This window comes from Macaca mulatta, chromosome 7, assembly GCF_049350105.2.
Source record: "Macaca mulatta isolate MMU2019108-1 chromosome 7, T2T-MMU8v2.0, whole genome shotgun sequence".
NCBI lineage: Eukaryota > Metazoa > Chordata > Mammalia > Primates > Cercopithecidae > Macaca > Macaca mulatta.
The window spans coordinates 49,563,306-49,589,641 of record NC_133412.1 but is presented as its reverse complement, the minus strand read 5'-3'; the positions used below and the strand labels follow the sequence as shown (position 1 = coordinate 49,589,641).

General features: G+C 35.4%; 1 protein-coding gene and 1 long non-coding RNA gene across 32 annotated transcripts in view; both read left to right on the top strand.

The window, feature by feature from the left end:
* MYO9A (myosin IXA) overlaps positions 1-26,336 on the top strand; it is a 306,752-nt gene that overhangs the window by 167,509 nt on the left and 112,907 nt on the right. For all 31 annotated transcript variants that reach the window (XM_077939666.1, XM_077939675.1, XM_077939671.1 and 28 more), the window contains 3 exons: positions 12,893-12,968; positions 16,329-16,472; positions 18,083-18,122. In XM_077939666.1, the coding sequence (XP_077795792.1) occupies positions 12,893-12,968; positions 16,329-16,472; positions 18,083-18,122 (260 nt within the window). The remainder of the gene's footprint in view (positions 1-12,892; positions 12,969-16,328; positions 16,473-18,082; positions 18,123-26,336) is intronic.
* On the top strand, positions 22,557-25,781 carry LOC144329954 (uncharacterized). Its single transcript, XR_013395707.1, has 2 exons — positions 22,557-24,716; positions 24,852-25,781. It is a non-coding gene; the product is annotated as an uncharacterized LOC144329954 (long non-coding RNA).

Below are 26,336 nucleotides of genomic sequence, written 5' to 3'. Positions count from 1 at the left end.
AGTTTCTTTTGAAAATACTGATAAACTTTTTTTTAACTGTGGTGACTTTTCTGTTTGCCTGTGATCATTGGATTGTTAATTATACTTGGTTACAGTCACTGGATTGGTTTCTGTTTGTCTTTCAAGTAGCCAAGTGATGGATAGGAATCAACAATGTTTTCTTTCCTGCTCATTAAAAAAAAAAAAAAAAAAAAAAAATTAAGGTCTAATTGAAGTAAAAAACTGAATGCAAAGAGAACAGTTTGGTAAGTTTTGACGTATGTAGGCACCCATGAAATTATCTCCAGAATCAAAATAATGAATATGTTCAGCATTCCCAAAAAGTTTTCTCATACCCCTTTCTAAATCTGGCTGATTTTTGTGTTTGCTTATGCTTGAATTTCAACATTAGCAAATGTTATTTTTGTGTATCATTGGTAAATCCACTTAGTTTGATTGCAGTGCTTCAACCAGCCTTTCCTATGTCTGGTTTAGAGCAAAGCCACCGCATTAATGTTTTGACTTGAGGAAGAATAACAGAATCATGGTGCATGTTCTTTTGTTTGCTTTTTTATAAAATTGGTGTAAAAAGATGCCCTTGGTCTCCATTTCCTTTCTTGCTCTTGTTGTACTCATTCTGCATGAAAATTGATTCTTTTGCCAGTTGTAAGATTAGTTACTATTATTGAGGCACTGCTGTTGTGAGAATAAGTGGATCCTTCAAAATACTCAAAGACAACTCAGCAATTTGCATATAATGGACCTACATAATCTGTTCTGAGCTTTTAATAAATTACCACTGATTTAGTTTGCTAATTTCACAGTTTTCTGGTTGAAATTCCATGAAATTTTACTATCCAGTTGTCAGTGAGAGGAGAATATAAGTAGAATTCCTAAGAGCAAATGTTGTGGATTCTTTTTCAATTCCTGTTACCGTCTTGGTTAAAAAAAAAGGGTGTGTAATGTATTTTGAAAAACAGTATTTAAAGTATTTTCTCATTTTAAGAAGAACAAAGGTAAGTGTTGCATTTTAAAAAGACATCCTTAATATTATTCTTAATTGTTGCTGGTGTTTCTGAGAGGAATGTAACAAATCCTCATTCCAGTTATTCATCTTCCTATTCTGTCTTTTAATCCATGGGACATTATTTAAAATAGTCTATAAATCATTTTGGGGAGCTTAAATTAATTTCTCTTAATTCTTTAAATAGTTGCAAATGGTTTATTTGCTTTGTTTTTTCATGACTCAGCCTACAACCCCAGACCTGATTGTATGCCAGCTACATATGGATCTTGACTAGGAAGGCACCAGTTTCAGCATAGGCTACATGAAGAAATTGTGCGTCTATGTGTGTTTACTTGCAAATTTCTACTTTTGTGAACGTTGGAGCTCTTCCATTATTTTATGTAATTTATTCCATTTTCCACTATAGTATTAGCAATATACTAATTATAAAAAGGTATCACATTATAAATTTTATTATATGTAAAATTGTAAATTCAAGTTTTGGAAATTGTTCTTAAGAAAACGGGACTACCAGCTTTAGGTAGTGGTGAATTGGTGAGGTGAATGAATCCTCCCACAAGTAACAGCGATAAAACCTGAAAAAAAAATTTTTAAATAACCGAGTATTTGAAAGTACGGGAAAAAGACCAAAAGTAGGCAGAAAGTAGGGAAAAGTTTATTCTTTAAAGGTAGTAAAGCAGTGGGTAAGAATTGTGAATTTGTCGCTTTTTATACAAGGGGTTTTCCTAACTTGCATGGTTTCAGAGATAGAAAACAACCACCACCACCATACTGGCTTATTATGTTGGAAGACTTTCAGAGCAGCTTGGAGTTTAGGAGGAAAATCCTGGAACTGAGAGAGCTGCTAAAGGGCTAAAACACAAATTAAAGTATGAACTCTGCACAAATCCCTGGCTGACTGCTGTGAGTATGCAGGGAAGACCCCAGGAACCGTATTAAAAAAAAAAAAGTGGAAACCAAATAAAAGATAATCCTTGAAAGACATAACTATAATAGCTGAGATTTGCAACTTTGCTGCTTTTTAGAAAAACTGAGGAAATTTTCTGCCTGTGCTTAGCTTGTGTGGGAAAAACAAGTCTTTTTGCCTTAATTGGAGTCCCATAGGAAATGAGAGATAAAGGAGTCGGAAAATTATTTGAAGACAGTGGCAGAAAACATCCCTTATTTGGTTAAAAAAAAAAAACCCAACATAGTGAAACCCTGTCTCTACTGAAAATACAAAATTTAGCCAGGCATGGTAGTGCACACCTGTAATTCCAGCCTCCTCGTGTGGCTGAGGCACAAGAATTGCTTGAACCTGGGAGGTAGAGGTTGCAGTGAGCTGAGATCACACCCCTGCACTCCAGCCTAGGCAACAGAGCGAGACTCTGTCTCAAAACAAACAAATACTAGCTTACAGATCCAGGAAGATCAGTGACCACAAAGCCGGATAAATATGAAGGAAAACTACACCTAGGCACATTATAGATTAAAATGTTAAAGGTAAAGAGAAAATCTTGAAAGCAGCCTGGAAAATATGTACATATTAAATACAGGGGAATAATGAGATGATTAACACCTGACTTCTCAGTAAAAATAATGGGAGGCCAAAAGGTGTCAAAAAATCATGTTTAATGTGTCATGTCCCCCACCTCCCCCAAAAAAATCTGAGCCAGAATTTCTATATTTGCAGTTTGGGTCCAGACAAGTTAACTGATAGAAGAAAAATTAACAATCTTTAGAAGAACCTAACAGTATCCACTGTTGCTGTGATGTGTTATCCACAATGTCCTGTTATCATGTAGCAAAAGTATCCTTCAAAAATGAAGGTGAAATACATTTTCAGACTAATGGAGTCTGAGAATTTGTCACCATATGCATTCTATGGGAAATGATAATAGAAATTCTTCATGCTCAAGGGAAATCATCCCAGGATCGTAACTTGGGTCTATAGTAGGGGTTGGCAAAATTTTTCTGCGAAGAGCAGACAGTGAATATTTTAGGCTTTGTAGGCCAGTATGGTTTCTGTTGCAGCTACTCAACTCTTCTGTGAAGGGAGCTATAGACAATACATAAATAAATGAGTATAGCTGTGTTCCAATAAAGCTTTATTATGGACATTGATACTTAAATTTCAAAAAATTTTCACATGGTACAAAAATGTTCTTTTTCTCCTCAGTTAAAAACTATATAAGCCATTCATAGGTCATACAAAAACAGGCAGTGGGTTTGGTTTAGGCCATGGACTCTAGTTTGCTGATACATGCATGAATTACTGGCAGGAATAAAGAAGGCACAACTAATAAATATGTATAAAAATATAAATGACTACACATATTTTCTTGCCTTCTCTTAATTAAAAAAAGACTGTTTAAAGTAAAAAATCTGACATTATTTTGACGGTTTAAAATATGTCCACAAATTGATACTCCCCCCTTCATAAGGCATGTGCTGTACTTAGTGACTTGCATCCAAGAAATGGAATGTGGCAGAAGTGACAGTGTGTGACCTTCAATATTAAGACATAAAGATATTGCGGCCTTTCCTCCTTCTCTTTGTTTCTGGTGCTCCCGCCTTCTCTCCAAAGTGGCTCTTCTCTGAAATTTCTCAGGGAGGAAATTAGAGGAGTGAGGAGAAATTGAAGTTTTGGGGAGCATGAGCTATACCCCACTCCAGAAATGACAGGAGCCCTAGAAAGAAGGAATCAGATGGCAGAAGGAGAACGGGTAGAAAAGAAGAATCTGACTTTAATTTGCACCCATTCTTTTGGCCTTCAGTTCCGTTTGGGATGATTGAGAATATAATGTGCATCAGCAAGATGAAGGATCAGCAATTGCCAGGGAAGGGCTGAGGGCTTACTCCACCTCATTACTCTCACCTTGCTGACAGTGCCTATTTTAATGTCCCTAACCTCAGGTATCAGTATGGTCATTCAGATGATTGAAAATTTAGTGGATTGTCTGATCAAAATGGAATTAAATGCAAATCAATAACAGATATATCTGAGAAACCTTCAAATATTTGAAAAATAAAATGTATATGTAACTAATGAGTTGAAAAAATTTCATAAGGGTAACTTGGAAGTTTTTTGATCTGAAAGATGATGGAAACACAACATATTACAACTTATGGACTACAAATGAAGAAGTACTTAGGAGAAAACTTACAGCTTTAAATTCTTAAATTAGAAAAGTAAGGTAAAATAATCAGTGATTTAGGCTTTCACTTTAAGCTAGGAAGAAAAGAGCATATTAGACTCCAAATAAATAGAAGGAAGTAAATAAAACTTTTTTTTTTTTTTTTTTTTTTTTTTTTTGAGACAGAGTCTGGCTCTGTTGCTCAGGCTGGAGTGCAGTGGCACCACCTTGACCCACTACAACCTCTGCGTCCCAGGTTCAAGTGATTCTCATGCCTCAGCCTCCCAAGCACCTTGGGCTACAGGTGGATGCCACTGTTTTGCTTTGTTTTGTTTCGTATTTTAGAGATAGGAGCTCGTTTTGTCATGCAGGCTGGAGTGTAATGGCACAATCATGGCTTGTTGCAGCCTTGACCTCCTCGGCTCAAGTGATCTTCCCACCCCAGTCTCTCAAGTAGCTGGGTCTACAGGTGCATGCCACCATGCCCTGCTAATTTTTAAATTTTTATTTGTGGAAATGGAGTCTCACTGTGTTGTCCAGGTTGTTCTCAAACTCCTGGCTTCAAGCAATCCTCCTGCCTTGGCCTTCCAAAGTACTAGGATTACAGATGTGAGCCACTACATCTGGCCTAAAGCTGGTTTTTTGAAAAGAACAATGAAGCTGATAAATTTCTAGCCCAGCATGGTGCAGTAGAACTTTCTGCGATGTGGAAATGTTCTCCAGCTACACTGTCAGTACTGTAGCTGCTAGCCACATGTGGCTGTTAAGCACCGAACTGTGTCTGGTGTAGCTGAAACTGAAGTTCTCGTTTTGTTTAATGAGTTTATATAGCCACATATAGCTAGTGGCTACTGTATTGGACAGTGCAGTTATAGCTATTTTGATCTAGAAAAGTAAGAGAAGACACAAAGCTATTACCTAGAATGAAAGAGTGGCCACAATTGTAATTTCTACAGAAATCAGAAGTTTGACAAAGAGATTATGAACATTTATGGCAATCAGTTCAACTGACATGAAATGGAAAAATTCCTTGAATGTCAACGGTTATTAAAATCAACCCAAGAAAATACGGAAAATATGAATAGTGCGATATCTTTTTACAATATTGAATTCTTAACTAAAATTTTCCCCTCACACAAAGTTCAGGCCCAGATAGGCTGATTAGTAATTTTATTTAAGAAATGACTATTCTACCAGTTCTCTTCAACTCTTTCAAAAAACAGAGGAGAAGGGAACACTATCCAAATCATTTCATGAGGCCAGTGTTATTATTCTGTTACCAAAACAGCAGCCTTAAAAAACTATAGACCAATATAACTTCATGATGGTAGATATAAAAATAATAATAGCTGGCTGAATTCAGCAGTATATTAAAGATAATACATGAAGACCACATGGAATTTATTCCAGGGATGAGAAAGGTTGGTTTGACCGTGTTAACCATATAAAAAGGAAGCCACATATGATCGTCTCAGTAGATGGAGGAAAAGTTTGTCTTACCACCACACTCATTCTATTTTAAAACTTTAGTCACCTAGGAATAGAGACCAGCTTCCTCTACTTTATGAAGAACATGCATGAAAATCCTACAGCAAACTTCATACTTAATAGTGAAAGATTGAATACTTTTTCCCTAACATTAAGAACAAAGCAAAGACATTTTTTGCCACTCAGATTTGACATTTACTAAAGGTCACAGGTGGTGCAATAGGCAACAAAAATAAATTGTACATAGATTGAAAACAAATAGTCAACAAATTCATTGGAAAAGTGCTCTTAAAACTAAAAATTGAGTTTAACATTTTTACAGGATACCAAGTAATTATAGAAAATTGTAATACCCTAGCCATGAGCACTTAGAAAATGATTTACAAATTCCATTTACTATACATCTATGGCGGCCAGCCTCCTAGATGTCACAAGCTTTTATAGTCTTCTCCTGTATTTTACAAGAGTTGGTCTGTGTGACAGAAAGCACATGGCAAAAATGATGGTATGTCACTTTTAAGATTGCTGTAAAAGACTGCAATTTCCTTCTGGAGTACTGCTTCACTTGCTAGCCCTCTGTGAAATCGCTGTCTCTTAGAGAAACAAGATGCTATTTGTCAGTAGCCAAAACTCAGTATGAACTGAGGCTTGTCACCAACTATGTGAGTGACCTTAGAAGTGGATCCTTCATTTCAATGTTGAGATGACTGCAGCCTTGGCTGATAGCTTGAATACAACCTCTTGAGACACCTTGAGTCAGAACCACCCAGCTAAGCCACTCCTGAATTCTTGTTCCTCTAAAAACTATTTGAGATGATAACTTGTTTTAAAGTACTGGATTTTGGAGTAATTTAATATGCAGTGGATAATTAACAGAAACATGAAATACTTGGGGATAAATTTAACAAATATGTGTAAGAGTTGTACGTTACTAGGAGAAATTGAAGAATACAGTGAAGAGAGATACATATTTATGTTTGTATTTTTGAGATGCAGCTCTCTCTCAGATGGATCTATAGATTGAATGCAACCCAATAAGTATAATAGCAGATTTTTGGTAGAAATTAACAAGCTGAATCTAAACTTTATGGAGAAATGTAGAATACCCAAACTGTCCAAAACAATTTTTAAACAGAACAAAGCTGGATAATTTACATCATGTGATTTTGAGACTAAAATATTCATGACATTGTTCTATTGTTGTTAAGGATCAATAGATTAATGAACCAAATACAAAATACAGAAGTAGATCTACACATAAACAGTCAGTTGATTTTCTGTTAAGGCACCAAGATAATTTAGTGGGGGTAAGGGGTAGTCTTTTAAACAAATAGCACTAGAACAACTGGATATCCATAAGGTATAAGAGAACTTTGACCTTTATACATGTAAGTTAACTTTGAAATGTGTCATACAGCTCTTTGTAAGGACCAAAATAATTAATTTTTTATTAAAATAGAAAACCTGAGAAATTTTTGTAATCTTGCGACGGGCAAAAGTTTCTTAGATAAGACATAAGACTATGAGTATAAAAGGCAAAATTTGACAAATTGGAGATAGCCAATTTGAAAACTACTTTTCTTAACTGCTGTTAAGAAAACAAAAAAACATACCACCACCTGGGAAACAGTATTTGTTACAATTTGTAATATTCATACCTGATAATGGACTTGAAAACAAAATATAAAAACTACAATAATAAGATAAACGGGCCAGTTTTCAAATGGGCAAAAGATTTGAACATGCACTTCCACAAAAGAAGATTTGTCTGTGTTCTCATGAAAGATGTTCAACTTTGTTATTCATTATGGAAAGACAAATTGTAATCTGAGTAAGGTCACTAATACCCTCTATCGGGGCTAAAATATAAGAAGTTGAAATACTAACTGATAAGCATGTGGAGCAACTGGAGCTCTCATACTGTCTCTTGGCAGTGTCAAATGGTACCATTATTTCCGAAAACAGTTTGTCAGTTTTATAAAGATAAGCATATTTTTCCTATATGTTTCATGAATTCAAATCTCAGTTATTTACCTGAGAAATCAAAGTATATATTCACAAAAGACTTTTACAGATGAATCTCTAAAGTGTTATGCTAAGGGAAGGCCTATCCTCAAAGCATACTGTTTTATTCCATTTATACAAAGTTCTAGACAATACAAGCCAATCTGTGTGGAGAGCAAGTTAGTGATTGTCTTGACCTGTAAGTACGTGTGGGAGATTGTCCAAGAAGGGGCATGAGGCAACTTTGGTGATGATGGAAATGTTTTGTATCTTTCTTTGCTGGTTATTAGTGTGGTGAATGCGTTTAGCAAAACTTACTTAACTATGTACTTAACATATATATGTTTAACTGTTTGAAATTTTTAGTCCAATAAAAAATGGACATGTCATTAATTACATGTCATTAAGCCTGATACAGGTTACAAGTAAATACCTAGATTATTTTTCGTGAAACTAAGAATATCCAAAATAAAAAATTGTATATGATCAGAACTACTGGTTGCAGATGGTTTGCAGAGACAAATATAGAAGATACTGGCATGCATTTTGGTGAAAACTGAAGGGAAAGTGGGGAGCTCTACTGCTCTTGAATTAACATAATCTTTTCAAGTTTAGGAAATCAGTATAGGTAAATAAATTGAACATGTGCCTTAAGGACAACCACAGTAATAACAATTTTTATCTTTTAAGGTAGCATAAGAAACCTTATAAAGTGAAAACCAAGAAGGGAAAAAATGAAAGAGTGAAATAAATGAAAAACATGAAATAAAATGCCAGAAACAAGTATTATTTAACATTAATGTAAATGGTTTACACTCACCAGTTAAACTCTCAATGAATTTTTCAATAGTTTAAGTGATAGCTACATGATTTTTAATTAAAGTGGTGAAAATAAAAGGATGGACAGTGATGTACCAGGCAAATATGAATGATAGCAATTAATAAAGCTAGACAGTAATCTGAACAGATGTTCACCTATGTATATTTCTGAAATTTAGTTGAGAAAGACAGAAGCTGAACCCACTAGAAAGTTTTGATATTTAATAAAGAACTTGATAAATGTATATATAAATCTAAATAAGCAACAGTTTTATAAAACTTATACCTAATGTTCTTGATGAAGGAAAGGAAACAAGGTGAAAGTAAGTATTGGGTAGCAATAACATCCCTAATGAGAAGGGGATGACTTTAAAACATTTGAATGTTCTTGTACTCTTCAGGGAAAGAGAAGAGATTATTAGTTTAGAATTCATGAGTATGTTAAACATTTAAGGGCAAATAAAGCGGAGAGTGTATACAATTTGTGGAACAAAAGAAGTCAAAATACAAAGAAAACAATAGAAGCCTGAATAAAAGCATATAATAGTTAAGGTAAATTAAAAAATATAAACTAAGATGTCAGAAAAAAATTCCAGATGTATCTATTATAGCAGTAAGTTAAAATGGAGTTAAAATGGACTGAGCTGAACAGTTTAAAAAACATTATGAATTAAGGAAGATGAGCAAAATTTAGCTGTAGAATGCTTACAAGGACAAACCTAAAGCATATGAACACAAAAAAATTAAGAATATTAGGAAAGACTTATATCAGAAAACTTATTCTTTTGTACATTTTCCCACCTCCTTTAGGTAACCACAGATTGATTACTATAAGTCAGCTTTACATTTTCTAAAAATTTTACTCAAGTGGGATTACACAGTATGTATTTTGTGTTCTGATTGTGTTATGCAACATAGTTATGCATGTATTCATGCATATTTTTCCATGTATCAGTCATTTGTTGCTCAGGTGTGTTCCATTGTATATGTATATACACACATTGTATTTAATTTATGTGATATATGTATATAATTGTGCTTATTGATTTATTGATATAGTTAAGAGTTATATATATTGTTAGAGCTATTGTGAACAACAGTGCTATGAACATTCTTTTTTGAGTCATTTTGCAGACATATTTTTATTCCTCAGTAAATACTTATGAGTGAAGTTATTTCATGAAATAGGCATATGTTTAACATCATTACGAACTATCAAATTTTTGGCATTTTTAAGATGTGCCATGTTCTTAGGGCTTTATTTGTGATGGTTACTCAGATGTCATCCCATTGTTATTCCTTCATATGTCGTGTACCTTTTTTTCCTTTGACTTTATATTTGGCATTCAGCAATTTGATTCTCATGTCTCTAAATATGATTTATATTAATTTTCTTTGGGATTTGCTGTACCTTTTGGACTTTCATTGTTTTTCATCAAATTTAGACAATTTTTGGCCAGTATTTTTCAAAAATTTTTTCTGCTGCAATTTCTTTTTTCCTTCTGAAACTCCAATTACGTGTTGTTACAATATTTGATGCCATCTCAATATAGCTATTTTCAAATTCTTTTTTTCTAATTCGAACAAATAGGAGATCTTGGGATCTGATGGGTTTGTTGTTGTTGTTTTTGAGATGGAGTCTCGCTCTGTCCTCCAGGTTGGAGTGTAATGTCGCAATCTTGGCTCACTGCAACCTCTGCCTTCTGGGTTTGAGTGATTCTCCTGCCTCAGCTTCCTAAGTAGTTGAGATTACAAGTGCATGCCACCATGCTGGGCTAATTTTTGTATTTTTGTGGAGACAGGGTTTTCCCATGATAGCCAGGCTGGTCTTGAACTCCTGACCTCAGGTGATGCGCCCACCTCTGCCTCCCAAAGTGCTGGGATTACAGGTGGGAGCCACTGCACTTGGCCGGATGTGTTGATTTTTAAATGGGATCAGGGAGTGGGCTACACAGTGCTTCATTTTTTAATCTGAGTGATCCATCATAAGTGTTTAGTATATTATTATTTAGGCCACTTTTATGTTTAAAATACTTAATAATTGATGAAAAAATGGTAACCGTTGCCTAATGTATTGTCTAGAAATTTACTCCTCTTTCTTCTGTCTCCTCCTTCTTTCTTTTTCCTCCTTCTTTGAGATGGAGACTTCCTCAGCCATCCAGGCTGGGGGTGAGATGTTGCAATCATAACTCACTGTAGCCTCAAATTCTTGGACTCAAGCCATTCTCCTTGAAGATTGTTTGCAAGATTGTTTCAGCTCTTCGGGATCCCTTGTATTTCCGTGTTAATTTTAGGATTAGCTCATTCATTTCTACAAAAATAATTATCTGGAATTTTAATAGAAAATGCATTGATCTGTAGGTCAGTTTGGGGAACATTGACATCTTAACAATGTTATGTTTTCCAATTCATGCACATAGGTAGCATTCCATTTAGTTGGGTCTTTATTTTCTTTTAATGATGTTTTATAGTTTTCAGTGTAGACATTTTATACTTTTAAAAATGTCATTTCAGAATATTTATTGCTATTTCCGCCCCTCCTCCCCCGGCCCCGTCCCCACTTCCCACTCCCCACTCCAAGGCAGGGTCTCAGTCTGTCGCCCAGGCTAGAGTGCAGTGGCACGACCTCAGCTCACTGCAACCTCGACCTCCGGGTCCCAAGCAATTCTCCCACATCAGCCTCTCAAGCTGCGGCTATAGGTGTCAGCCACCACACTCGGCTAATTTTTGTATTTTTTGTAGAGATGGGGTTTTACCATGTTGCCCAGGCTTGTCCTGAACTCTTGGGCTCAAGTAATCTGCCTGCCTTGGCCTCCCAAACTGTTGGCATTACTGGCATGGGCCACTGTGCCTGGCCCATTTGCATGATTTAAACAGAACAAAGAGTCTTCTGTGGATTTTCAGTTTCCCTCATTCATACAGAAAGATAACAATCACTTCATGTGGATATAGTGTTGACTATGTGCCAAGCACTCTTCTAAGCACTTTTATATACATTTTATTTTTAGTATAGATAAAGTCTGAGTTGGCCAGCTGGTCTTGAAATACAGAGCTCAAGTCATCTGCCTGCCCGGCCTCCCAAAGTGCTGGGATTACAGGCGTATGCGACCACGCCTGGCCACCACTGTATATTTATTTGTTTCCAGTAGTTTTGTAGAACTCGTTTATTAGTTCAAATGAGCTTTTTTTTTTTAATCTGCCTACAAGATTGTCATCTTGAATAGAGATACTTTTACTTCTTTTTTTGCCAGTGTATCTTTATCTATATTAAATATTTTTTTTTTTTTTTTTTTTTTGAGATGGAGTCTCGCTCTGTCGCCCAGGCTGGAGTGCAGTGGCCGGATCTCAGCTCACTGCAAGCTCCGCCTCCTGGGTTCATGCCATTCTCCTGCCTCAGCCTCCCAAGTAGCTGGGACTACAGGCGCCCGCCACCTCGCCCGGCTAATTTTTTGTATTTTTTAGTAGAGACGGGGTTTCACCGTGTTAGCCAGCATGGTCTCGATCTCCTGACCTCGTGATCCGCCCATCTCGGCCTCCCAAAGTGCTGGGATTACAGGCTTGAGCCACCGCGCCCGGCCTATATTAAATATTTGTGTGTGTGTTATAAAAATTGATAGCCTTATGTTTACAGAACTTACATGTTTATCATATGATTTGAAGAACATTACGTTTTTAAAATATTGGTAATTCTTAAGCAATTTGTCTTTTATATTCATTGTATTTATCTGTAATGTTAATTCTCAATACATTGATACTCATTGTATTTATCTGAACGTGTCAGAAACATATTACTAAAAAATGATGCATCAAAATAAGAAATGAACTTGTGCAGTCGTAAAAAGAACAAGATCATGTCTTTTGTGGGAACATGGATGGAGCTGGAGGCTATTGTCCTTAGCAAACTAATGCAGGAACAGAAAACCAAATACTGCATATTCTCACTTATAAGTGGGAGCTAAATGATAAAAACTTGTGAACACAAAGAAGGAAAAAACAGACAGTGAGGTCTAGTTGAAGGTGGAGATTGGGAAGAGGGAGAGGAGCAGAAAAAATAACTATTGAGTACTGGACTTAATACCTGGGTGAAATAATTTGTACAACAAACCCCCATTACATGAGTTTACCTTTGTAACAAACCTTCATGTGTACCCCCCGAACCTAAAAATAAAAATGAACTTTTACACTTCTGGGCCTTCAGTCCGGTCACCCTTGTATTTCCTGAAGTTAATGATTCAATGAAAGAAGAAATAAAAGATTTCATTATTAAATTTTCTAATTGGGTTCACTGTTAACTAAGATCTGTGACAGTTTTGAGACTTGGGTCATATAATTATTTAGATATTTCTGAAATATTTAGCAAATACTCGTTATTAAATTTCATCTGTCTTTAGAAAAATTGTTTCACGTTTCATTTTTCTTCACACTGATTTGAAATGTTCTGTTTTTTAAATTTTACTAGGTATAACCCGGAAAAATCCCAGAACACCTCTTTCTGATCTCCAGGGCATGAATGCTCTAAATGAAAAAAACCAACAGTAAGTGTGTTTGGTTTATGTTTTCAAAGACATATAGAAGAAATAACTAGCATTCTTGTTGATATTTTTGTGACTTTAAAAGTACCAAGTAATTCAGGTGTTGTTTTATTTCTTAAATCCTTTATAAGTGATGTGATAACACATTAATAGGTTAAAGTTAACAAAATTTGTTTACAGTTGCTTCTGGTAAAATGGCTTTACAATTTTGAAAAAGTTTCTTCAGAATAATTTAAAATGAGCTCATATATTTTAATTGCTGAGACCCTTCGTGCATTTTATGTCTTTTACAAAATTTAAGGGTTATTCTGCTGCTTTCTGTGGAGAAATCTTATTGGGAAGTAATAATAGAGTAGTTTGATTTACATCAAACCATCTAATACCTTTTTTGGGTGAGTGTGATTAACAAAGCTTACCTTTTACTATTTTCAATGATGAATTCCTGAGAACAATTTGACAGTAACAAATATAAATAATTTTATGAGTTCATAAAGTCTCTTTGTTTTTTATGTATACTATTTGATAAAGACTGTAATTTATATGAGGAGAAGAACATTGTTTCTGGAATGCATTCTCTGTGTTTTAAACATCATCAAAAAATTGAGCTTCCTAATACTCTGGTAATAAGGATGGTCTGTCATTAAAATGAAGGTATAACTTCACTGATCATTTTTTCCAATTGAGTTACTATGTCTTTCTAATACATAATTGTCACTTGTCTGCTCAATAACTTTTTCATGACTCTTTATTGTCTATTAAAAGTCTAGGTTCAATAACTTCATGTGCAAGATCTGTCACAGCCCAAGTATCTAGCCACAAATATATTCACTTCGAATGCCACAAATTAAACTATTTGCTATCTTTATATTGTATGTCCTTTGTTTTCTTAACAGTAGTATTTGACTAATTATGATATCTACCACCATATTTTCATGTTAAATTTTACCCCAAAACAAATTAGATAGTTAACCTTGACCTGTGTACCTTCAGTTTCATCTGTTGGCAGTATTCTCACCCTGGTCATCGGATGAGAACCCAATTTTCTTGATTATATAAAAAAGAAACCACGATATGCCTCATTTCACAAAGCAGTTAGTGGTTTTAAGTTTCCTAATTTCTAGTTCGTGTTTCTTTCTTTGTACTTTCCATTTTGGATACCTGAAGTGGTCTATGTGGGTTTCTGGTTCAGTTCCAGACCACCACAATAAAATGAATTCTCAGTAAAACAAATCACACAGATTTTTTGGTTTCCCAGTGCATATAAAAGTTACATTTACACTATACTGTAGTCTGTCAATTGTGCAATAGTATTATGTTTAAAAAATATATACGTTAATTAAAAAATACTTTGTTGCTAATAAAACTAACAATCATCTGAGCCTTCAGTGAGTCATAATCTTTTTGCTGGTAGAGGGTCTTTCCTTGATGTTGATGGCTGCTGACTGATTAAGGTGGTGGATGCTGAAAATTGGAGGGGCTATGGCAATTTCTTAAAATAACACAATGAAATTTATTACATCAATTGCCTCTTCCTTATAGGAAAAATTTCTCTGTAGCATCCAGTGCTGTTTGATAGCATTTTAACCACAGTAGAACTCCAGAATTGGAGTCAGTCCTCTTAAGCCCTGCCACTGCTTTATCAACTCAACTTATATAATGCTTTGAATCCTCTGTTGCCTGTTTTTAAAAGAATTTTTTCCTCAGCAGTCCTTAACCACAGAATACGTTGTCATTTCAACAATTTTCACAGCATCTTCACCAGGAATGTATTTTTCTGCTGTATTTTTTCCTCCGTCTCCGTCCCTCCCTTCTTTCTTTCTTTCCTTCTTCCCTCACTTGCTTCCTTCCTTCCTCTCACTCTCTTCTCTCTTTCTCCTTTTGTTTCCTTTTTTTTTTCTCTAAAGCCAGAGTAGCACTCATTTTTTTAAATGAGAAAAATATAAGTGCACACACAAACCATCTTAAGTGCAATATGATTCTCCCGTTTGAGAAGACGCATTATCTTAGGGATAATGATTCACTGACTTTTTTTAATGGTTTAGCACAAAATAATGAAAATACAAGCATTTCTAAAGAGTTTATTGATTACATGCCATTTATATATCTTGAATAAATGCTCTAAGCAAATGGAAGCTGAGATTTATAAATATGGACAAATGTGAAATTGTTGTAAGTAGCTATCTCCTGATATTTATTTTAAAAAAATTTTAGTTCACTCATAATAATTATACATATTATAGGGTACAGTGTGATGTTTTGATACCTGTATACATTGTATAATGATCAAATTAAGGTAATTACCATATTCATCTCAAATATTTATCATTTTTTTGTGGTGGGAACATTTCTCTTTCAAAATTTTCTTTTCTAGCTATTTTCAGGTATATAATACCTTATTGTTAACTATAATCACTCCATTGTTCAATAGAAGACCAGAATTTATTCCTCTTGTCTTACTGTAACTTCATACCTGTTGACCAACCTCTCCCCTTACTACACTGCTCCACCTCGTTACCTTTTCCAGTCTCTGATAATCACTGTTCTATTCAGTACTTCTGTGAGAGCAGCTTATTTAGATTCCACATATGAGTGGGGTCATGCAGTGTTTGTGTTTCTGTGTCTGGCTTATTTCAGTTAACATAATGTACTCTTATGTTTGTCCATGTTGTCCAAATGATAGGACTTTATTCTTTTTTTAATGACTGAATAGCATTCCATTGTGTGTATATACCACATTTTCTTTATCCATTCATTTGTTGTTGGATCCTACTAGTTTACCTGGAGAGCCCTCCATTAATTATTACATACTTTACCTGGGGAGCCATTAATTATTACGTTATAATCACTGATAATTTTATGTTTTATTCATTGCTACATCTGCAGTGTCTAGAGTCTCATAGGACTTAGTAAGTTTAATGCGTGTGTGAGTAGTGAGTGTGTGTGTGTGAATAAGACCTTTCAGGAGGAAATTAGATATTCCATAGGATGGGATGGTCTATTAGGATTACAGATTCCTACAGTAGCATTTGAAAATTCTAAAATCTAACAAAGAGAGAAGATATTATAATCCATTATATTAGTTACTAGTTGAATGATAATATATTTAAAGATGTCAACTGCATGATGTGCTCATCTACATGCACATTTGTATGTGAATATGACGGAATTCATAGGAATTTGTTCTGAATGAGACAAAGGTTAGTCCCAACTGATTGGCAATCATTTGCATGAAATCATTTTTTTATTGGTTTAGCATTTTTTTTCTAAATTTTAACTTTAGTATTTAAAGTTTTATTTTATTTAAGCAATATAGTGTTAATTAGAGAGGTCTTGATTAACTAAAGCAAATTCTGTTTTTTACAGTGATACATTTGATATTGCCTGGAATGGCAGAACTGGGATTCGCCAGAGCAGACTATCAAGTAGCACCTCCTTGCTTGATAAAGATGGAATATTTGCTAATTCAACTAGCAGCAAACTCCTGGAGAGAGCCCATGGAATTCTCACGTCAGTACTGATCAGTAATGTGATTTTTTTTTTTTTTTTCGGTCTGGTTTAAAATTTCTGGCAGGAAAAAATGAAGGAGGGAGATGGTGAAGTGTTATTTTCATGGGAAGAATTTTGACTGAAACAAGACTCAAAGGTGTTTAGGTAGCATTTACAGCCATGAATCTCATGTGTTGTAAAGCTTGTATTTTTGTTGATTTTTCTGCCCCATATTACCAGGAGAATCGTGACTGAATATATTTATTATAGAGATGATAATAAAGGTCTTATTGTTTAGACAGGCCCTACCTTCAGAGAAAGAAAAAACTATTAGCTCCTTTTAGGATTCCCAATTTTTACTACAGGTCTCCTTTAATTCTAGCAGTCTTAACAAATTAGGCAAGAAAATCTATAAATGGTGAATGGTTGAGTGATACATGACACTTATCCAAGCTTTCCATTTCTCATAAACTGATTATAGAGTTGAAGACATAGCCATAACCATGCTCTACCATGCTTCATAGAGACCCCATCTCTCCAAAAAAATAAGGAAAAGAAAAAAAATTAGCTAGGTGTGGTAGTGCATGCATGTAGTTCCAGCTATTCAGGAGACTGAGGTAGGAGGGTCATTTGAGCCAAGGAAGTTGAGGCTGCAGTGAGTCTTGATCTTGCCATTGCACTTCAGCCTGGGTGACCGATTAAGATCCTGTCTCTGAGAGAAAAAAAAAAAAAAGGAAAAAAAAGTTATTAATTATTAACATTAACATATTTTAGACATTTCCCAAGCATATCGTTTGACCACTAGCAAGAGGTGTGACTGAATTGGATTCCATAAGCCTTGTCTGAATCACTGCTTAATAATGTTAATAGGTTCTATTTATGCAGGTCTTGCTCTAGCCCAGAGATATACGTTAACTCATTTAATCCTCACAATAACTTTTAAGTTATAGGTAGTATTGTCATCCCCATTTTACATTATTACATAATGAAAAGTTAAAAATGTTAAAATCATACCTTAACAGATGGTAGACCATAGATTGTTGTCCAGGTCTTTCTGACTTCCCAGCCCATATTCATAAGCGTTGGACTTTATTCCTTCTTTCTGTGGCCATAAAAAAAGCTAAAAATAAAATTAAAAAGACTTAAGTATGGTATTGAGGTTTGAATAAGGAAAAAAAAAATGAGTGGAATAGAAGAATTTTTAATTACCAAAAATGGAAGATTACATTTTGGTGATAAATACGTTTTTAAAAAATTTATGAAACAAACGTCTCACTTAGTCTTGAAATGATAGAAATAAGTCTTCTGTAGGTACAAGAAGCTACTAACAACTGAAGAAAATGAACCTGTAGCTTAGAATGTACAATACAGTGTTACTAATCATCAGGTGTAAATCTGTTTATACTTATATAACAAGGCAGGTGTATTTTCCTTGTTTATTCTTCCTTCCCAAGGTGCCTGCTTGGCTGAATCAGATAGTGTTTTCATATAGAAGACCTACAGTCTTGGTAGTGGGTATATAATCTGTTGTTTGAGGAGAGACCTTGAAATCTTACTTCTCTATAGTAGCTTTTGTTTTTATTTTTGTTTTTATGCAGTAGCTTTTTTTAATGAATGATTTATCTCTATAGGAGAAACAAAAATTTCAAACCCAAGCCTGCCCTTCCAAAGGTGAGTACTATGAAAACTCTTTTTGTATTGGTATTCTGCTACACAATTATTTTTTATTACACATACAATCTTCATACATCAAAAACAAGAAATAACCTTATTTGTATCCAAGATAGTGATTGTGCACTTAGTTGAATACATTTTAGAAATAACACTGTTATGAAATGGCTAAGCCTAATGGTTCAGGTAAATATTTATTTGTGGTATATACCATTTTCTAGTATTTTAATAGCTCCTGAATATAAATGTTGTTCAGTTATTGCCTCTTTATTTAAGGTCTTTTCATTTCTCCTTGAGCCAAGTTAAGGTCAAATTCTGAATTGTACCTGATTTTAAAATAATTTCTGTTTAGTGCTTACATAATCCAATTATCTATAATAAATGTTTGCCAGGTTTTTCTATAAAGGGACATTGTCTTTTCAGGCTTATGGTTTCTGATATAACTAGTTGGCTCTGCTGTTGTAGCAGAAATGTGGCTATAATTTGCATTCCAATAAAATTTTATTAATGGATACTGAAAATTGAATTTTATATAATTTTTCACATGCCATAAAATATTATTATTTTAACCCATATAAACCATTTATAAATAATGGGAAGGGTTTGGTGAGCAGTACTTGCCCCTCTGTTAATATAGCTCTGGTTTTTTATTTTTTTGCGGGGATTGTTGTTTCATTTTGCTTTGTTTGTTTTATTAATGTTTGTAACAACTTTATTTGTAATAGCAAAAAACTGGAAGCAACTCAAACTTTCATCAACAGAAAAATGGATAAATACATTGTGGTATATCCATATAATTGAATATTTAACTCACCAATAAAAATTAATAAACTATTGATGCGTGTAACAACATGAATGAATCTCAAAATAATTGCATGCAATAGTGGATACTGTATATAAATCTCAGAAAATATGAATTGCAGTGACAGAGAACAAAGAGGTGGTTTTAAACACACAGACATTTCCAGGGACTACAGCCCCCTGGATCAATGCAGATAAGTAGTTAAAAAGCACACTCCCCAGTTAATTTCTGGAAGGGGTTTGTCTGTGTACTTTTGTAGCTGTTGTTTGAGGATTGGGCTCCTCTCTAGTCTGTATCTGGTAGCCACAGGCAAACAAACAGTAGACCCCTGGGATACTGACTGAGTTCCAGCGTTTCCTGAGTTTTTTCATCTGACTTGCTCCAGCAATAAAGCTAGAGCAGATTGTCTCTATAGATTATCCCTGGAAGGAGTTTATTCATGGATTGATCACAACTGCCACAGCTCCCTCCCAAGGGATGGCCTCCTTAACCATATAGTTCTGGGAATAGTTCTGGGAATTGATGGGACACTGAATTTCTGAGTCTCTAGACCAGTGAAAACAAATAAATGGGCCCACTTTCTTCCCCCAAGATGAGATAATGCAGTCTGATCTAAAATGTAGGCGTTTGCTAGAATTCCTCTCTCCAGCGTAGTGCAGAGAGAATCCTACTTTCAGCTTCACCCTGAGGGTAGAAGGAACTGGAACACACTTTTAACACTTCAACCTTTTTAGCTGTGTCTAGAGGGAATGACTTCTCTCTTACATGTTTTGAGGTACTGACAGAACTTGGCACATCCTAATTTCCTGGAGGCAACAAAAAACAAAGGCAGCAGTTTGGACAAACACAAAGGTTTGAGAGTTACCTTAGAATTTCTGGCCAGACTGACTGGTTAGGTCCTTCTACATGAAACGGGACTGGGAGAAGCTATTAGGTTATCTAATGTGCAGAAAACACAGGGGGTAAAGGCAAATGAAGAAATGGGGAAGTGTGTTCCAAATAGAGAAACAAGATAAATTCAAAAAGTACCAGAAGGAGAAGAAAGAAAAAGTGAGATAAAACAGTTTCAAAGATGTAAAGGCAGAAAGCTACTCAAGTCTGGGGAAATAGAACTCCAGATCTAGAAAATTCAAAGGACACCAAATACTATCAATCCAAAGAGATCCATATTAAGGTACGTTATAATCAATTTGTCAAAAGTTAAAGACAGAGTATTTTTTAAAGAGCAACAATGAAAAAGCAACATGTTAAGTACAAGGGTCCCCCACAAGACTATCATCAGATTTTTCATGAGAAACCTTGCATGCCAGAGGTAGTGGGATTCAAAATCCTCTGAGAAAAAAGACCTGCCAACCATAGTACTATGCCCAGCAATTTTGTCTTTCAAAAATGAAAAGGAGAGATAACAACTTTCTCAGACAAACAATGGCTAAGGGAATTCAGCACTGCTAGACCTGACTTACAGGAAAGTAGAACTCTATTTTCTTGAACTTCTTTCTTGAGAGTTCTCTAAACAAAGTTCTTCAAGCTAAAGGACAGTGGTACCATGAGAATATGAAAGCAGAAAACTCACTGATAAAAGTAAGTACACTATCTAATTTAAACATTGTAATTATGTAATGCCAGTGTGTAAATCAATGATATCTCTAGTGTAAAGGTTGAAATACAAAACTGTTGAAACAATGGCAGCTACAAAAGTTTGTGAAGGGACACAAATTATAAAAAGATATAAAATGTAACATCAAAGAGATAAAACATGAAGGATGAGTAAAAGTGTAGGATTTATGCGTGCAATGAAAGTTTAGTTTTTATAAGCATAAAATAGCCAGTTGTAAGTATATGACTGGCTTTTATGTAAGCCTCAAGGTGACCACCTTTAATGGATACACAAAAGATAAAAGGATGGAAGTCGTACCACTATAGAAAACCATCAAACCACAAGGGAAGACAGCAGTAGTGGAAGAAAGGCTCTACAAAACGATAAAATAACAAACAAAGTGGCACTAGTAAATCTTTACCTATCAATAACTGGTTTGAATGTAAATGGATTAAATTCTCCAATTAAAAGACACAGAGTGCCTGAATGCCTTAAAAGAAGAGAGACTCATCTATATGCTACCTGCAAGAGACTCACTTTAGCTTTAACAGTGTACAGAGAATGAACATTAAGGGATGGGAAAAAATAGCCCATGCAAATAAAACCTGAAGAGACAGCAGCACTATCCTTATAACAGACAAAATAAAGTCAAAAACTGTAGATGAGATAAAGAAGGTCAATATATAATGATAAAAAGGGGTCTGGTCATCAAAAGGATGTAACAATTTTAAATATATGTGCACCCAACATTGTAGCATCTAAATGTATAAAGCAAACATGGAGACTTCTGAAGAGAGAGATAAACTACAATACAGTAATCCTAGGGGATTTCAGTACCCCACTTTCAACAATGAACAGACCATCCACACCAAAAATCAATAAGGAAACAGTGGATTTGAAGAAAACATTGGACCAAATGCATTTAATAGACATATACAGAACATTTCAATCAACAGCAGCAGAATACAAATTCATCTGAAGCGCACATAGGACATTCTTCAGGAGATTACAGGCGTGAGCCACCATGCCTGGCCAGTAATAAAAATTCTTTCATAAAAGAATAGTCTAGGACCAGATAGTTTCACGATGCAACACTACCAAATATTTAAAGAAAAATGAGTACTAGTCTTTCTCAAACTCTTTCAAAAAATTGAACTGGAGAGAATACCTGAAACTCATTTTACAAGGCCAGCATTACCCTGATAGCAAAGCGATACGAAAATACTACAAGAAAATTAGTTCAGCTACTATGGAGAAGTTTGGAGATTTCGCAAAGAACTAAGAGTTGAACTCCCATTCAACCCAGCAGTCCCATGACTGGGTGCATGCCCAAAGGAAAATAAATTGTTCTACCAAAAAGACACATGCACCTGTACGTTCATTCACAGTAGCAAAGACTACTGTGAATAGTGCAGATATCCTCATCAAAATGCCATTACACCATATTCAATACAACATTTGAAAGGATCATTTACCATGATCAGTTGGGATTTATTCTTGGGATACAAGAATGGTTCAACATATGCAAATCAAGAAATGTGATTTACCATATTAACACAATGAATAGCAAAAACCATACTATCATCTCAACACATGCAGATAAAGAATTTGACAAAATTCAGCCTTTCATGATAAAAGCTCAACAAATTAGATGTAGAAGGACTGTTCCTCAATATAATTAGTCAATATGTGACAAGCCCACAGCTGCCATTATACTCATTGGTGAAAAGTTGAAAGCTTTTCTGTTAGGATCAGGAACAAGAAAAGGATGCCCACTGTCACTGCTTCTGTTACACTTCAATTCAGTGTATTACTGGAATTGTTAGCCACAGAAATTAGATAATAAAAAGAAATAAAAAGCATACAGATTTAAAAGGAAGAAGTGATATTGTGGTTGTCAACAGCATAACGTTGTATAGAAAATCCTCAAGACCCCACTAAAAAGCTGTTAGAACTGATACATAAATTCTGGAATGTGCTTCAGTAATGTTTCAGGATACAAAGTCAACATACAAAAATCAGCAGTGTTTCTTGCTTTTTTTTTTTTTTTTTTTTAAATAGAGACAGGATATCACTCTGCCACTCAGGCTGAAGTGCAGGGGCATGATCATAGCTCACTGTACCTTGAACTCATGCGTTCAAGCAATCCTTCCACCTCGGCCTCCTCAGTAGCTAGGACTGCAGGTGCACACTACCACATCTGGCTATTAAATTTTTTTTTTTTTTTTTTTTTTGGTAGAGTCTTCTTTCTCTGTGTTGCCCAGGCTGGTCTTGAAGTCTTAGCCTCAGATGATTTTCCTGCTTTGGCCTCCTAAAGTACTAGAGTTATAGTCATGTGCCACTGCACCCAGCCTAAAAATCAGTAGCATTTTATAAACTAAAAATGAACTATCTGAAAAAGAAATTAAGGAAACCATCCCATTTACAATAGCATCAAAAAATATAAACTATTTTATAGTAAACTTAACCAAAGATGTTAAAAATTTGTATACAAAAAATCATAAAACATTGATGAAATCAATGACAACGCAAATAAACAAATGATGTCCTGTGTTAGTGGATTGGAAAAATTAATATTGTTAAAATCTCCATATTGCCCAAAGTGATTCACTGATTCAGTGCAATCCCTATCACATTCCATTTTCATTTTTCACAGAAATAAAAAAAAATCCTGAAATTCGTATGAATATACAAAAGACCCCAAATAGCCAAAGCAATCTTGAACAAAAAGAACAAAGCTACACTACCCGATTTAAAAATATATTAGAAAGATATTATTATCAAAACAGCATGGAGCTGGCAGAAGAAAATATACATTAACCAATGGAAAAGTATTAAAAGCTCAGAAGTAAACCCGTACATTTATGGTCCGTTGACTTTAAACAAAGGTGCCAAGTATACACAATGAGTAAAGTACAGTCTCTTCAATAAATGATGTTGGGAAAACTGGATATTCACATGTAGAAGAATGGAATTGGAACCATATCTCACCCCATGTAAAAAATCCAACTCAAGTGGGTTAAAGACTTAAATATAAGACCTGAAACTGTTAAACTTGAATGCAGATTTGAACTGTGAGGTCCACTTACACATGGGTTTTAAAACATAAATACAGTCATACATATCAGTGGGATCTACATCTGCAACCAAATGTGGATCAAAAATATGGTATTTGTGAGATACAAGATCCACCCTTATGGAGGACCAACTTTTTGTAGCTATGGGTTCTGCAGGGCCGGCCATCGGACTTGAGTATGTACAGATTTTGTTTTCTCAGCGTGGTTCTGGAACCAATCCCCATGGATACTGAGGGACAACTGTAGAATAAAACATAGGGGGAAAACTCTATGACACTGTTTTGGACATTGATTTCTTGACTCTGACCCCCAAAACACAGATAACAAAAGCAGTAATAGACAAATGCATCAAACTCGAAAGCTTCTGCACAGCAAAGGAACTAATCAACAGAATGATAAGACAAACTGTAAATGGGAGAAAATATTTGCAGACTATGCATCTGTCAGTGGGTTCATGTCCAGAATATATAAGGAGTCCAAACAACTTAATAGCAAAAAAGCAAATAATTTGATTTAAAAATGGGCAAAAGACTTAAATAGACATTTTGCCAAAGAAAGGTCTTAGGGCCTGAGGATCAGCCTGCTCAGCAGCCCCACCCCTGACAATGCAGCTCCTGTGATAATCAGATTTGTGCCCTCCCTGAGGGCCTGAGGATGGGCCCACTTGGTTGCCCCACTCTTGCCAGCACCACCCCCATGACGAATGGATTTGTACTCTTACCACAGGTCCTGAGGACCAGCCCACCCAGCATCCCCACCCCTGATGACACTGTCCCTACAACTGGCTGAACTGGTGCTTTTTATGTGCGCCGTCCAGAGCCAATGGACTGGTGTGTATCCGATGATGCAACCTACAGAACCACCACGCTTTGTATGTGTACCCTGCAGGGTCTGAGGGCCAGGCTGTCTGGTAGTTCTGCTCTGCTCCTGGTGACACTGCCTTTTCATTTGCTTGAATAACCATGCTTCGTACATAAACCCTTGGCATCAAGATTGCTTGCGTGGTGGCTTTACCCACAGCCACACTGTCACCCAGGCTGGAGTACAGTGGTGCGATCTTAGCTCACTGCAGTGTCTACCTCCCAAGCTCAATCAGTTCTCCTGCCTTAGCCTCCCAAGTAGCTGGAAATACAGGCATGCACCACCATGCCCAGCTAATTTTTCTATTTTTGGTAGACAAGATCTCACTATGTTGCCTAGGCTTGTCTCGAACTTCTGACCTCAAGCAGTTTTTCTGCCTTGGCCTCCCAAAGTGCTGGGGTTAAAGGCATGAACCACTGTGTCTGGCCCTCTGCACTTTAAAACAAACAAACAAAAATATGCAGGGTCTCATTATGTTGCCCAGACTGGACTTGAACTCCTCGGTTCAAGTGATCCTCCAGCCTCAGCCTCCCAAATTGCTGGGATTACAGGCATATACCACGTGCATGGCTTGGAACTGTCACTCATGCCTTGTTCATGCCCCCCAGGACCAGAGGACTGGCTTGCTTGGTGGCACCAACATAGTACTGGAATAGCACACCAACTTTGTAAACACCCATAGCCTAAGTCACTGAGACAGTAACATCGGATGTTGACTACAGCTAAAGAAATTACACAGAGACTACACTGCTGCACTTACCTAGAACCAAAGCCAAAGCACCCTACCCAATTACCACCCTAGGATCCATCTACAGGAAAATGTCTTCTATGAAAGTTACCCGATAAAATTGGAAGAGGCAACTGTTTCACCAAATGGCACAGGTCAATACAGGGACCCAAGAAATATGATAAGATAACTACCAGATAAAAATATGCAAAAGAATAAAACTCACTGGTAGAAGTAAATTCAGAATCAAATTTAGAACCAGTAGAGGCAATTTCACTTTCAAACTCAGAATATATTATTAATGTAATGGTGGCATATAGTCTTTTAAATATCTAGTATGAAGGTTATAACTCAAAATGGTCAGTGATGTCTATAGCTCAATTAGATGTTGAGTAACACATTATTTTAAAAAGATGTAAATTAAGGCAGCAAGTTATAAATTGTGGAGGGATGGGGATAAAAGTCTAGCGTATTTGTATGCAAAGTTATTATCTGTTTAAAATAGTCCATTATAAATATAAGATTTTAAAATGTAAGCCCCATAGTAACCTGAAAGAACAAAACGACAGCAGATACATAAATAAGAAAGAGAAAAGAATTAAAGCTTAACACTCCAGAAAACCACCAAAGCAGACAGATAAATAGTAAGAGAGGAAGAAAGGTAAATATATATATATACACAAAACAACTAGAATACAATTAACAAAATGGCAGGAGTAAGTCCTCACCTATCAATAATGACCTTGAATGTAAATGCATTAAATTCTCCAATTAAAAGATACAGACTAGTGGAATGAATAAATAAACAAGACCCAACTATATGATGCATTCAAAAAAATCACTTTACCTGTAAAGACTCATAGAATGAAAGTGAAGGAATGGGAAATGATATTATACACAAAAGAAACCAAAAGAGAGCGTGAGTAGCTGTAGTTATGTCAGATAAAATAGACTTCAAATCAAAAACTGTAAAATGAGACAAGCAGGCCATTATATAATGATAAAGGGGTCAATTCAACAAGAGGCTATAACAATTGTAAATACATATGCAACCAACACCCAAGCACCCACAAATATGTGGAGGAAATATTATTAACCCTAAAGGGAGAGAGAGATAGCAATACTGTAATTATAGGAGACATCAACACTC